Source organism: Erigeron canadensis, chromosome 4, assembly GCF_010389155.1.
Source record: "Erigeron canadensis isolate Cc75 chromosome 4, C_canadensis_v1, whole genome shotgun sequence".
Taxonomy (NCBI): Eukaryota; Viridiplantae; Streptophyta; class Magnoliopsida; order Asterales; family Asteraceae; genus Erigeron; species Erigeron canadensis.
Genome location: NC_057764.1, coordinates 3,828,333 through 3,843,963, shown reverse-complemented (window position 1 = coordinate 3,843,963; position 15,631 = coordinate 3,828,333). Strand labels below are relative to the sequence as shown.

Below are 15,631 nucleotides of genomic sequence, written 5' to 3'. Positions count from 1 at the left end.
AAGCATCGTGAATTCACCTGAGTATAACCAAGTAGTAATAACATCTAATCTTATCAGCCGAAATACTTTTGTTTAGCGTATAATGGTGTATCTTATGAGAATTGCTAACTAACTGATTATGCATTCAGGTGTAGAGTAAGGATGACTATATGAATTTGATAATTAAACTTAACAATGATGTAATTTTTCATTAGGAATGATTGTACATAACAAAACTTATATACCTCAAGTCCTCAACCTATACAACATGTCAACATATAAGTATGCAATTGTAATATTGTAGTGTTGCAAACTTTTGCAACTGTGTAAGTCCTCCAAAGTCCAAACTTTTCAGGCTCCAAATGCAACAAGAATAATCCGTTACTAGTAAATTATCAATAGTAATTGATTAACTATTAACTCCCTTCGCTTATCTCTATCTTTATAAACAAAAAGAAGAAGCTTAATAAGAGATTGAAAGTATAATTAAAAAAATGGCCCACTTAAAAGGTCAACTACTCTTGTAGTTTATAGTTTCATTATTTACATCGAAACTATTCTTGTATGGAACAAAGCAAACATATCACATTTTATATTTGGAGTACTTATTATTAAGTGATCATTACCCTTATAAGCAAATAAACAATTGTTTTTTACTCGACTACGTACATAATTATTCTTGTATTTTTTCGCCAAGATTATCAGTGTTTTGACAAGGGTATCAATCTCTAACTTAGCAAAAATAACTATTTTTTCACTATGAGAAGATAAAGTGGCCTCAAATTGCTATATAACAATTGTTTGAAAGCAATAAAGATTGACAAATGACCCATTAATAAGAGCTTAATTATGTATTTTACTTTTTTGTGTGTTTTTAGTCAATGTTTGAAGTTGACCCCGAATGTAATGCTTAAAAGGGTTAGTTTGGTATGGAAAAACTTACATCACCTCCTTTCTTATAAACATGTTAAAATGCCGTTTCTAACTATATACAGTACTCGTGGTATCTTAATTTTATTTTCCATGAAAACAAATAGTACTAATTCAATACTAACACTTTAATTTGAACCTGAGTCTTCTAGAGAAACAGAGCCTTCCGGTACTTACCCCTTGAACGAGTAGACCATAAGTCCATTGGCATAAGTATCATTATTTAATTATTCTTTGAAACTGAAAAGAAAACGGTATATCAATGAGATGTAACCATATGGAAAGACGTTATTATATATTTATAGAGTTTAGAGTATAAAACACAAAATTTATATAGTTATAGCCAGCTATACGTTTTCTATCAACCAATTAAGCACTTGTCTCAAACTCATGGTCTTTTCTATACTTCAAATTAGACCAGGTCCAATATTTTGTGACACTGTAAACAACTAATCATGTAGTGATATAGAGTACGTCTATATATATATATATATACACACACTTTGTAGTCACCCTTAAACCATCAATTTAACAGATCAAGAAATAACCAAAACTACAATGAACATGTCTAGTGTGGTTATAATTAGAGTCTTGAAGCTCTCTCTTGTGTGCATGATTCTGTTGGCTTTAGATACTGTAGAAGCTCAACAGAAGTTGACAATGGGGTTTTACAAAACCACGTGTCCGACTGCTGAGCAAATTGTCAGAGATACTGTGACTAAGGCGGTGACCGCGAACCCTGGAATGGCTGCTGGTATTATCCGGCTTTACTTCCATGACTGCTTTGTGAGGGTATGTCTATATACACATCATATCACACTTCACTCATATGAATTTATATGTAAAATTTATTTATATATGATTATATACTTGTACACAACATTTTTAACTGTAATGTTGTCTACGTCATACCTCCTCATAACTCGTGGAATGGAAGATGGGACTTGTAAACAACAATTTTTAGCTATATAATACAAGTACAAATGAAATAATTCTTAGTGTGAACCTATTTGAGACATATATAGTTGTTGTGTATGTCACAGGTGACATAATATTTCATTTAAAATTTTAAAGATCACTTTGTTGTAAACAATTAACTTATTTACACAAGAGATAGCTTAAGTTTGTATAGCAATACTATACTTCGTGTACACATATATTAATTTTGTACACAAACAGGGTTGCGACGCTTCACTTCTACTAAAGACGATACCAGGCAATGAAGTTGAGTCTGAGCAAGATGCTGGGGCAAATGCTGGGACGTTAAGGGGATTCGAGATAATAGATCAAGCTAAGGCCCGGATTGAAGCTGCATGTCCAAAAACTGTCTCATGTGCTGACATCTTGGCTTTTGCAGCCCGTGATAGTACCAACGTTGTGGGTGGTTTCTCTTATGCAGTCCCATCAGGACGAAGAGACGGAAGGGTTTCAAATATAAGTGAAGTGGACCTTCCAGGACCAAGCTTCAACTTAAACGCCCTCAAGAGGGCGTTTGCCACTAGAGGAATGAGCGTTGGGGATTTGGTGGCGCTCTCTGCAGCCCACTCTATAGGTAGAGCGGACTGCAGATTTGCTGCATCCCGTCTCTACTTATTTAATGGAAACGGTACTGATCCTTCATTGGATCCAAAATACGCAGCCTTGATGAAAAAGAAATGTCCAAAGGATAAACTCTCCGGTGTAACAGAACTTGATATAGTGACACCAAATCGCCTAGACAATCAATACTATCGTAACGTGAATCAACATCAGGTTCTGTTTTCTTCGGATCAATCTTTATTAGATAGTACAATGACAGCAAGAATGGTATCTAATTATGCAAATAACCCAATTGCTTGGAGAAAGGATTTTGCAGCAGCAATGGTCCGTTTAGGTTCTGTTAAGGTATTAACAGGGACCAAAGGAGAGATTCGTAAAAAGTGTGGGGCTATAAATTAATTTCTATTTCTTCAAATATTTCATTTGGATGATATCCCTACACCACCTTTTTTTAACCGCACGCTTTAAAGGTATTATACTAGCTAAAGAAGTTAGTGTAAGGATTACTTTCCATCTCATTTCTTCATATATTTCATTTGTAATTCATGCTTCGTTTTTTAATTTTCATATATGATTCAAAATGTGTATTTTATTTGTTATTGTTATTGTTTAATTAATATAAAGTTCACTTTCTTGTGTTAAAATTTAAGTGGTGGCTTACGGACGGCTTATTATAGTTATTCATCTGATCTTTTCAAAAATGCCTATTTTGAATATTACAAGATCCCGTCTTCCTATTTCGTATTTGTTGTGAGTCCTTCAGATTTTATGAGATAATAATCAGTATCGTACTCGCATGTTGTGACAGCAGCAAGTATATTGGCGAGTATATTGTAGTTTCATGATTAAATGTGTTGGTTACCGCAAATGACATACGGAGTATAATACATAAATACTAGTATATTTTTGTCCCTATAACATCCAAGTTTGATTGTCATGTACAGATTCATATATGCATAAGCTTAATAAGCCAAAAGTAAAAATATATTTGTATATCTTTTAATTTACCAATATCATTGCTAATGTAATTATAGCATTCTTATGAAATATCAAACCATTTCCGACCTTGTTAAAACATTATTAATCCTCTTAAAGATCTTACTAAAAATCCTTCTAAAACCTTTAAAACATGACATATAGATTATATTAACTCTCTTTTCTAATCTCAATTCATGACTTTGCCACATGGCATGATCTTGAATTTAGGATGATTTTTAAGAAGATTAATTAGGAGGATATATCATTTCGATCTCTTTTTTCAAATATCACTGAAAATAATACTAACGCCTTGTATCATGGATTTGGGAGATTTAACAACAAAAATGCAAGCTGCTTGGTGTTCTTATTTTTTTACAAGTGCAGATCGAATATGACAACTTGATGTCTAGATTATATTGTTTTAACGGGGTCCACGCTAGAGAGTTCTTCACCCAATAGCTAGTAGGAGAAAAAAATCTTGATTAATTCGCTCAAAGACATGACAATTAATAAGGGTAAACCTTGTCCCCTCAGGACTCGAACTCAGATCTCCCTGAATCCAAGGCTTCATTGGAAGGACCTCCCTTTGCTACTCGACGATTAACCCAATGACAAATGGCTGTAGTGCAAGGATTCCAATAGGTGCTTTTCTGTTGCATCTATGAAGCTAACTTGGCGCAAGTCGGTTAACACTAGCATGTGAAAGACTACCAAAATTGGTAGCGTTGTCTAAAAGGAATATCAGTGTTGGTCTGGTCCACTGTAAATTGTGTGAACAGCCAGAATCCGCTTCTCACCTATTCACTGCTTGTCCTTTTGCAGCTACCGTTCGGTATTCTATATCAGCTTAGTGCAATGCTAACGTTATCGCCTTATTATGTACAGGATCTAATATGCTTCCAAGACTTTTGTGGCTACAAACATCCTAACTACATGGGTGGTGGTGTATATGGAAAGTGAGAAATGAGGTTGTCTTCTCAGATGCCCAAGCTGAGGCCGCAAGAGTAGTGGGAGAATTTAGATCATTGGGATATCTGTAGTTTAAGAACTGATCGAAGTTCAAGGCCATTCAATGGAAGGATTGGCGTGCCTCGTTGCCTCCGTCCCTAACTTCATTACGTGCATAAAACACCAGCCTGTTTCTTCTCCTCTGTCAGCCAATGAAGCAAAACAACCTTCGAGCTTTTAAAACATAAAAATACATGGTTTTCAGCCTCCTTTTTTGTTGCAAAGAGATTTTACGCCTTTTATACTATCATTGGCATTCCAGGCATAATAAATCAACTCCACAATAACTATTAATAATACTTTTGAAACTATTTGTGCTTTGCCATTACACTCGAGAACTTTCAGCTTCATTTCTATGTTTAATATGATTCAAAACGTTAAATCCCTATCATAGGAACACAAACTTCACATACCCTCGGATGGAAAACAGATTTTACAAATAATATACAACAGAAAATCCTTAAAAGGGGGGGTCATTCTCAATCTATATTTCCAATAACAACCAACTCGAAAGGGTGTTTAATTGCATCTACCTACAGTGAAACATCTTACTTTCTGCAGATTATGTATATTGCCTTCAGAATCCTGGTCTTAAACATCTGATAGTTTTGCTGTATCTCTAATCTCAAACTTCATGACTTTGACTTGGCACGAAATGCTTCTTCAGAAGAAATTTGAACTCTTCCTACCTCACGATTCTGTATCAGGATGTTCCGGTTTTTGCTGGCTGTTGAAATGAACAATAGATGTTAAGTATTGATTGCAACAATGAAACTTTTATAAAACGAAACGACTACGACTAAAAGGTCAAATGAGTCATATAACAAGTTCAACAAAAACAGACACTGGTCAAAGGTTGTCTAAAGTCCATCTTAGCCATGCAACGTCTTAAATTGCTCTATGCAGAAAATATTAAGCTATTATAGCCTTATAGTAGCAAAAGAGGTTTTGTAATCATATTTAACACACTATTATGTAGACGTATAACTAAATATAAAAAATAAACAGAAGAGTTTGCAGATCAACCTCATCCGACCATTTCCAGCAAAACATTTTACTAACCAAACAAGTCACATCAGACCTGCCGTAAAATTCCAAATACATAATCAAGAATTTTAAATGATGCTTGCTTGGTCCAAATATGAATGCACCGTTTAACTTTGCATATAGTTTAATGAGAGTGTTTGACTTTTTGTCAAATATCTAAGATGATTAACAAAAGAGCGCCATCTGGAGTTTTGCGGTCAAACATTCCATAATGCACTATTTGATATGTCTATTCTTTATATGCTGGAGATAATTCTGACATCTACATTAAATTATACGATATTGAATTATTGATATTATTAGTAAGAAAAGGCTTAAATTATTTTTTTCACGAAAGGCTATATTCACATTATGATACGAAAATATGACATATAAGAAAGTAATTGAAAAATTAAATTGCTATTTACCTTTTTAAGAGGTAACTTAGAAGTTCCTGCCTTCTTTGCATAATCAAGTGGCTTCAATATCTCAAAAGAACACACCAACGATTTGTCAACACTCAATAGAGCACCAGCATTGTCAAATTCTCCGCCGTAGTTTGGTGCAGAAAAGATCGTCACTAGTCTTCTTTTAGCAAAAAACTCGTAACCGTCCTCTACAACCTGCAGATGATTAGGGTCATGATACGGCACATCTGATTCATGTACAATGTTTATGTAAATAAACCGCTTGAAATGTAACCAACTTCTTTGTCACACCAAAAAAGGAGTCAAATTTTCTTAAAATATACCAGATTAAGGTAATCCCAGTATGTTCGCACATAGAATTTGGTGTTTAAGTAAACTAGATCAAAGTCGGTCACATCTTCATGCATTTAGCCATGAAAAAATATGCACTTTAGTGCCATGGTGCTTCTTTGGTTTCACCCACAACCGTAATATCCAATCCTTGTGGTATAAGTCATCAACATGGTTCATGTAAAGCGTCTCGTATCCAAATAATTTTACCTGATGACCTCTGCAAATAAGGTCAAGATCATTCTTCTTTAGAAACTCAACAACTTTATCAGCACCAAAAGTACACGAAACGCCACGGTCACTATCTGACCACCCTTCAATAGTAGAATCCGGATCCGACCACAATAGATCACAAAGAAGCCCATTATCTGGGATCTCAGTTGGCCTCTCAATTTCCTTTATTTGGTTTAAATTCTCAAGTTCCGGGGAAAGCCCACCATGCATGCACAGGATCTTTTCATCAACTAGTGCAGCAACGGGCAAACAGTTGAAGCAGTCTGTGAATATCTTCCAAAGACGGACATTAAATCTTCTTTTACATTCATCATAAAATCCATAAATGCGGTTAATTTTGGCATCTTCGTGGTTTCCCCTTAAAAGGAACACTTTATCGGGATACCTTATCTTGTATGCAAGCAGCAAACATATGGTCTCCAAACTTTGTCTACCTCTATCAACATAATCACCAAGAAACAAATAGTTTTCTGCTGGAGGATAACCACCGTATTCAAAAAGCCGCAATAGGTCTTGGTATTGTCCATGTATATCGCCTATCGTAATCACACGCATAATAATATTAGCAAGCTTACCAAATAAAAATCAAAGCGGATACATCATTTTCAGACAATAAGTGGTATTTCTACTTTTCAGTGATATGTCTACATGCATATAATCAGTTTTGTCGCAAGGAGTAACAAATTAAAATCTACCCATACAGAATCATAATATATACGTATTATAAGGCAAAATTCAGAAAACCGTAGCATAATTACCCTAATTTCCTCTTAGGGATACGAAACATGACTTGGAAGGGAAAAAAAGGAGCATGCATAAGTTCCCTGATAAAGAAACCCAAACATGACATCCGAAAAAATGAAACTTCCATATGTATATCCCCACTTTTCTAACAAGATCAAGCTTATTCGCATTTGTCCAAAATCATTTTTACCTCCCCTGAACCCCAGATTAGGATATTCGTATAAATATAATAATATATTACCTTTTAACAAAATTTACCCTATATCGCAAATTCGCAATCAATCAAAAGCCGTTTATTGAAACATCAAACACTAAATTCATCATACCTAATATCCAGAGACCACCCCTTAATTCATCAACCCCCCAAAAACCATTCTTTATTGAAAAATAACAATCAAAGCTACATAATCTTGCATTTGGAACAAACCCCATATCAGATCAAACACAATTAGGCCAACACAATTAAACCCCACATCAAAAAATCAAATATTTTACACATTTATACATATACCCTTATGTATATATAAAAATATAGATAAAAAAAAAAAAGAAAAAAAAAAAGAGGGTGGTATACCACAGATCCTGATGGGGGCATGAAGATGAAGAAGAATAGGTTGAGTAAGGAAAATTTGTCTAGCGTTGACGCAAAGCTGACGGATCTCTGACTCATGTAACTGCACCTGTTTCCCATTTCGGCCATCTAATAATCTCCTTATTATATCATCTAATACTCCCTTTTCCATCATCATCGTCGTCATCCCTCCTCCTCCTTCTACCTTGTTATGACTCATCTTTATTATTATATATCTATATTTATTTATGTAACCCTTATTAGTAATATTTTTTATTAAGATGATGAATCTTGTCAGGTTGTTTACATGGTAAATTGGATGGGTGGGTAAAAAGAATGAAATGAAATGGATCAAGTAGATTAATCGTTAATAAAAATATTATTTATTTTTTTTATTGTAACAAGAAGAAGAGAGAAGAGGATGTGGGGGGATGTTTTGGTTGGGTTTGGATTGTGTTGAATAAGATTCTTTTGGTGTTGGTTGTGGTCTTGTTAGTTGTGGTGGTGGCTATTTTTTAATTTATTATATCATATCATATACTGTATTTAGTTATATACTAGTTGTTTTGACCCGCTCGTTGATGCGGGATATGTTTTTAGCTGAGTGACTTGATTGAGAAAGCGAGGGCCTTGAGAAAGAGGATGATATTAATAAAGTTTTGGCAAATTTATGTTAAATATTCAAACCCAAACTTTAAAAATTACAATTAACTATCTATCAATAACACTAACAACTAGATTTTAGACCCGTGTCCAACACTGGACACGAGTTTACAATATTATGAAAATTAGACCTTTATACATTTAATTCATAAAAACTTATAATTTTGACGATATAGTACAATAATCATAGGTTCGTCGCTGTCATTATTAGCTGAGTCATTTTGATGGAATTATTTGTCGTAGTCATTCCAAAAGGCACATGTTATAATAATTTCTCTATAATATAATTTTTTAAAACCAATTGTACTCAATTAAGAATTAGTACTTAACATTCAAGTATATGTACTTGATCATGATATGAAGTTGTGAACCCATAACACGCATATGTTTATTTTCAATCACTTGTCCTATGATACTTGGATAACAATTAGAATTGTTTTCATATTTTTTGATAACAATTAAGACTCTTGAGTGACAATTGTAACTTCAAACATTAATACACAAAACTAATATATATAAAAAAAATTATGTACATTTTTCATTGAGAGATAGAATGAATCTTGAATAGAGTTCATATTGATTTGGATTTAGTATTCAAGTAACCTTCTGTTGTAAATCATGTTTTGTTCTGTGATCGTCCCATGTTCTATGATTCCTATTGTGTTTAGGATAAGGATGTTGTATATCGTTATCTGTTATTATGTTTGAGATATGTATCTAGAGTTCAAGTTGTATTTATATTAAATATTAAACTAAATATTAAGATTTATAATTTATAAAAATCTAATCTAATATTTGGAATATTTATTAATAAGTCATTAGGTTTTAAAATAGTTTTTTATATACAATATTTCATATGTTGATTTTTTTAAAAATAAGTAAATGATTATAAATTTTTAAAAATTCTCTCGAGTTATGGCTAAAAATAAATAAATATAAATAAAATATTCAGGGTTAAAAACTGTAAATTATTGATGGAAAACAAAAAAGTATAAATTAATGAGACTTTTTATACAAATTAATATAAATACTAATATAATAATATATTTGGATATTGATTATTATGATTTTTAATTTATATTTAATTTAAATGATGACATAAGCGAAAGTTAATTTAATGAAAATGAGCGATTTGGTTGGTTAATAAGTTATTAGTTCAACTATTTTAAACCCGTGTTCAACACTGAACACGGTACTTACAACATATCAATATTAGATATTCATACATTTTAGTCATAAAAGCTAATAATTTCAAATTTTAAGTAATAATTAAAAATTAATTGTTCAATTCAAATATTAAGAATGTTATGAAATAAAAGGTAAAATATAATAAATGAACACTAAAATCATATATATTTTTAATTTTCTTTCACCTTTTGCAATATTTGTTGAGTGTTGTAAGTCTTCTCATCTTTGTCACAGATCAACACTTTGAGGCCCCTTTTCGACTTAACTCGAGATACTGCAACGTACAACTGTCCGTGTAAGAAAACTGGACGTTGTAGATACAAACCAATAGTCGATAATTAATGTCTTACAAAAGGGTTATATGATTTTTATCAGCCATATTTGTTTGATTGAGTAATTTTGATGGTTTGGTTGAATTTGTTCGTATGGTATTATGCACGTATGGTATCATGCAGCCTAATATGACAATTTATATAATAACTATCATATAATTTGATAAGAATTAGGATTGTTTTCATATGATTTGAAAAGAATTAGGACTCTTATTTGATTGAAATTCTTAACTATAAACATAAACATTAATTAATACATAAAACTAATATATAAAAAGGGAAAAATTGTACCTTTTTTTATTGATAGATATAATGAATTCATATTGGTTTAAATTTATGTTTCAAGTAATCCTTTGATCAGTTTGTTATATATCGTGGTGCTCTGTAACCTGGTTTGTGACTACCTCCTGTTGTGATCCTTTGCGATAGTATCCTGTTGTGATTGTGATTAGAATGAGATAGAGATGTGGCATTATGTTTGGGCTTTTGTTTGCCGATTAAAACTTCATATAGTGATTTTATAATAATAAATGAAATATATTATATAAATGAAATATTTATATTTATATTAATTTATAATTAATCTTAAGGTAGTTATCTTAAAGGTATATGGTCGACATGATGGGGGACATTTATTTATATTTATATTAAAATCTATAGGTATTTAGATAATAAAAAGTCAAAGAAAGTCAAAATTAAAAATTTTGTGAAATCGAACGATATGATTAGTTAATAAATTGTTAAAATAACTGTGCTTTAGTATAATAGAAGATATTGTAAAGGAATAATAAATCGTACAAGAAATTAAGAACACAAATAATAATTATATTAATGCTTTAAATGTTTCATGAATGTAAGACGTAAACATAATGAAAATTATTATATATTAAAAACGTTATATATACGTATAAATACGGAAGAAAATAATAAAAAACTAAATCTTTACAAGTAAACCATAACTGTGTACAAACTGTATGATGAAAATATGAGAATCCAAAAGTTTAGTGTCAGTAAAAATGAAAACAAAAATTTTGATATGGGATACAAGTTAAAAGATGAAAACTTTCATTAAAAAAAACAAAAATGTAGCAATACAATAAAAATAATATAGAGAATATTAAGATGTATAAAAACATGAACAATAACTATATTAATGTTTTAAATGTAACATGAACGTAATGAAAACGCTATATGTATAAAAAGACAAATGAAAATAATCAAAAATCAAATGTTTAAAAGTAAAACCGTAACTTTGTGAAAGTTGTTTGATGTAAACATGAGAATTTATAAGTTTAGTGTCGTGAAAATGAAAGCGAAAACTTTGATGTGGGATAAAAGTTAAAAAATAAAAATTTTAGGGGGTTAAAACGAAATTTGGTTAAAATTAGTATGTGTTTTAAAAGCTTGTACATTCCACGCATAAAATACTTGTACATTTACATAGGTTTTTAGTATATGTATAATTACAGATTAGTATATTATTTGTTTAAGAAATAAAGAACGGTATCCGCATTACGCGGCGGTAATGATGGGTGGTGGCGAAGTAATAATGTCAGGGATGTGGTGGTGACGGGTTGTGGTGGTGCGCGACGGTGACAATGGTGGTGGAGGTAACCGGCAAGTAGTGTAGTTTATTGATGTAATGTGGCTTAGATGTATTGTATCATGCATTAACATGTATATATTGTTAAATGTTGAAAGTTGAAACCATATTTGTTTTATAATATAACAAGAGAAAGGTACATGCGCGTTACGGCAGTGATGGAGGTGGCGGCGGTGTTAGCGGTGACGGGTGATGGTGGGAAGCGGCAGTAGCGGCAGTCGTGACGACGAAGATTGGTGGTGGTGGCGGCGGTGGTGCCGGTGAGTAGAGGAAGTAATTGATGTAATGTGGATGCATTAGAATGTGTACATTGTTGAAACATAAAATGGAAATTAAAATTTTAAGTTCAATGTTGAAAAGTTAAAAGTTGAAATGTAGATTTGTTTTATAATATAGTACGATTTATGAATGACTGAAAAAAAAATTAGTGGTTGAGATTTGAGAAGAGAGATGAAAATGAGTGACTGAGATTTCCTCTAAGGGTATTATAGTTATTTTAGGTATATGTATTTAAATTAGTGAACAAATAATATGGGCATTATAAGGTTTTCAAAAACTTAGTTGAATGTTGAAAAAGAAAAATGAGAGAACAAATGCTTTATAATATAGTAGAGAAGATATAGACTAGTTCAATGTTGAAATATTGAATGTTGAAAAGTTGATAGTTGAAAAGTAATTTTGCTTTATAGTATAAAATAGATATAGATAATAGTATAGATAAATTAATCTTAAAATAATAGCCTAAATATTATTGGAAGACATGTGAAAAAATCAAGAGGTGAGATTGAGAAAAATAATTAGTAGAATCCACATATCACCATCTTATAGTTTTATGAAAACTTTTAATCTAATATTTAAGAGGATCAGTTATTTTCTTATCTTTTTCTCTCTTATTCTTTATAAAAGTTTTAGGCTCTCTCATTTAATAGAAAGTTATAACAAACTTATATTGAAAAGGGAATATGACATGTGAGTGTAGCTAACTAACCCAAAATGTCTATGTAATGCAACCATCTCGAAAAGTGTCTATCTAACGCAACTAAAAACGAGTTTTGTCTATGTAATGTATGAAACCGAATAAACCTTACAAAATGACCGGTTACTTAAATTTTGCTCCATGTGAGCTGCCATGTAGGCCATTTGAGCTAGTTTTCCTCTCATTTTCATCCCATAAATCTCTCAGCTTATATTTTTTTACCTCCACCACACTTTCTCCTTTCCCCCCACCACACTTATTTCCCTTCTCCCATCCACTTATCTCCATGGCTGCTAATACATATTCTTTTTCTTCAATAAATAACTCTCCTGTGTATATGTATTGTAAGTGTGGCCAAAAGATGAATATTCTAAGAGCCTGGACAAGAAAGAATCTAGGTAGAAGATTTGTCAAATGCCCAAAAGTAAGTTCATTTTCATGCATTCACTCAGCTAGTTTCCCTCTCATTTTCATCCCATAAATCTCTCGCTTATATTTTTTTACCTCCACCACACTTTCTCCTTTCCCCCCACCACACTTATTTCCCTTCTCCCATCCACTTATCTCCATGGCTACTAATACATATTCTTTTTCTTCAATAAATAACTCTTCTGCGTATATGTATTGTAAGTGTGGCCAAAAGACGAATATTCTAACAGCCTGGACAAGAAAGAATCTAGGTAGAAGATTCGTCAAATGCCCAAAAGTAACTTCATTTTCATGCATTCACTATAATATATGTATTGCATCATCTATATTCCAACTTGGATTCTGAATTAAACTATCATTCATTTTCTGATTCAGGTGAAAAGTAGTACATGTATCAGTTTTAGCTTTATTGACGAAGAGCTGCCTAGTTTGTACTACAAGGATTTGTTGTTTGATATTCACTCACAGGCACTCAAACAGCTGGAAGTGAAACATACAATGGGAGTTGAAGATGATAAATCCATAGTTCAGTTGTTGAAGAATGAGTTAAGTGTAACAAAGTCAAGATTGAATGTGTTTGACAAAGTGTTGTTTATGTTGTTTGGTGTAAGAGCAATCATAAGATTTGTTATTGTTGTATTAGTAATTTAGTAATTTACTTTTCCTAATTGTAATCCTAAGATTCATGGAATGAAGTGGACAACTTTGGACAACAATCTAGAGTCCAGTTGTTAAAGTGATGACTGGGTATTGACAGTTTATCTGGTTTCTATACATTACATAGACAAAATTCGTTTTTAGTTGCGTTAGATATACACTTTTCAAGATAGTTGCATTACATAGACATTTTGACTTAATTATCTACACTCACATGTCATAATCCCTATTGAAAATGACTTAATTGGTCTTAATGAACCTCTTATTGGAAAGAGTTATTAAAAGTTACTCGAAATCTTAATAAAATAATTTATACAACATAAACTTAATAATTTACACTTTACGTCTTTATAGTCTAAAATATTGCAATCCGCACCATTCGACATTGTCCGTCTGCCACTACCACTAATAGTCACCGCCATCAATACTGATCACCCTCACCACCATTGTCGCATGCATGAAGACCGTGCTAGTATTATATCATTTTATGAGTAATAACATTATTGATATTATTTTGTTTGTATTATATTGTTGCGAAAATAAAGACACTAGTATAATCATGGTAAGTAAAATGTAGAGATTTATCTTAACAAAATAGAGAAATTGCCGAAGTACCTCTAGATAATATGTGAGTGTTAGACAAAATAGAATTAAAAAACTCATATAAGCATAGCATATACCAACCACGCAAACTATTATCAATTTTTTTGAACGACATTCTATTCTACTTCTACTCTTCAATTACACGTATACTTGTAAATCAGGACTCTCGAAAAATCCCTATTGTCATCCTCACAACTGTGAGAGTGGAACTCGAACCCAGGTGGGTCCTCCCAAGGTCAAAGAACTTACCAATGTGTAACACCTGTGAGTTGACCACGAAAGATTTTAAGTCAAATTATAATTTTAAACTTCAAAATACGACCTCGTAAAGTTAGGCGGCATCGTAATTGTAAAACAACCTCGTATTCGTGTATCAAAGTCGTATTTTGTATCAGCATCGTTTTTTTAATTTGGCATCGTATTTGCGTCTAGCATTGTATTCTCGTGTCTGGCATCGTATTCTTGAGTTAGCATGGCAAGCACTCTATTTTACCCTACATATAAATACTCATTTTCTTTCACAGACTCTCATTCCATCAACTTAGCCTCCAAGAAAAACACACACAAGCCCTTACTACCTCACTTTTGCTACCCCAATTTGCTACCCCATTTTACTAACATATTTTTACTACCTCACCATTACTACCCCATTTTACATCAAGTTTTATGGAAATCAAACCTTATTTTGTTTAGATTTAGCTTCAATAAAAGTGTTTTTACGTCCTAAACATCATCACAAACATTTATTTTGGTCAGATTTGAAGTAAGAATCAAAACCCCTTCTTATACTTTTCTTTTTGAAATTTTTGGTTTTTCTTTTAATACACACACGACACCCACCAAGTATCAAACTTTATGCTTCCAAAACGTTTAGAAACATATACTACAACTTTTGTGAAAGTTTTGTGTGATTTCGCTAACAAAATCTTGAGATATAAGAATTTTTGTACACTTTTTATAAACTTTGTTCAAATGGGTTTTCGGGTTTAAGTCCGTTTTAGAGTTTCCGACTTTAGTATTGTTTTTCTATCATATTTGTGGGTTTAAAAGTACAATCTGATGTTAAAAATACCTTTCAGATTGAAAGAAACGATTAGGGTTTTCTAGAATGAATTTTGGGAAAGAACAACCCAGTTTGCGACCCTGTGGATATGTGATCTCGTATTTCAAATGTGACCTCGTATTTCAAATGTGACCTCACATTTCAATTTGTGACCTCGTATTTCAAATGTGACCTCGTATTTCAAATGTGACCTCGTATTTCAAATATGACCTCGTATTTACAATTGAGACCCCAGATTTAATATCCTTTCAAATTTAGCCTTTCAATTGTAGACTCTCAATTTCAATTTTGTCCTTTAGTGAAATAAGACCCCAAAATCAATTTAGACCTTGAATTTCAATTGAGATCTC

The 15,631-nt window shown here is 32.1% G+C and overlaps 2 protein-coding genes across 2 annotated transcripts; one reads left to right on the top strand and one right to left on the bottom strand.

The window, feature by feature from the left end:
- Window positions 1–1,467: 1,467 nt before the first annotated feature.
- Window positions 1,468–2,847, top strand: LOC122596834 (peroxidase 5-like). The gene is made up of 2 exons (XM_043769484.1): window positions 1,468–1,701; window positions 2,089–2,847. Exons 1-2 carry the CDS (start codon window positions 1,468–1,470, stop codon window positions 2,845–2,847), a joined length of 993 nt encoding a protein of 330 aa, XP_043625419.1.
- A 1,912-nt stretch (window positions 2,848–4,759) lies between these two features.
- On the bottom strand, window positions 4,760–8,271 carry LOC122595708 (serine/threonine-protein phosphatase PP1). Its single transcript, XM_043768132.1, has 4 exons — window positions 7,771–8,271; window positions 6,429–6,988; window positions 5,889–6,083; window positions 4,760–5,161 (listed from the first exon to the last, which is right to left on the bottom strand). Exons 1-4 carry the CDS (start codon window positions 7,985–7,987, stop codon window positions 5,138–5,140), a joined length of 996 nt encoding a protein of 331 aa, XP_043624067.1. The 5' UTR covers window positions 7,988–8,271; the 3' UTR covers window positions 4,760–5,137.
- Window positions 8,272–15,631: the final 7,360 nt, after the last annotated feature.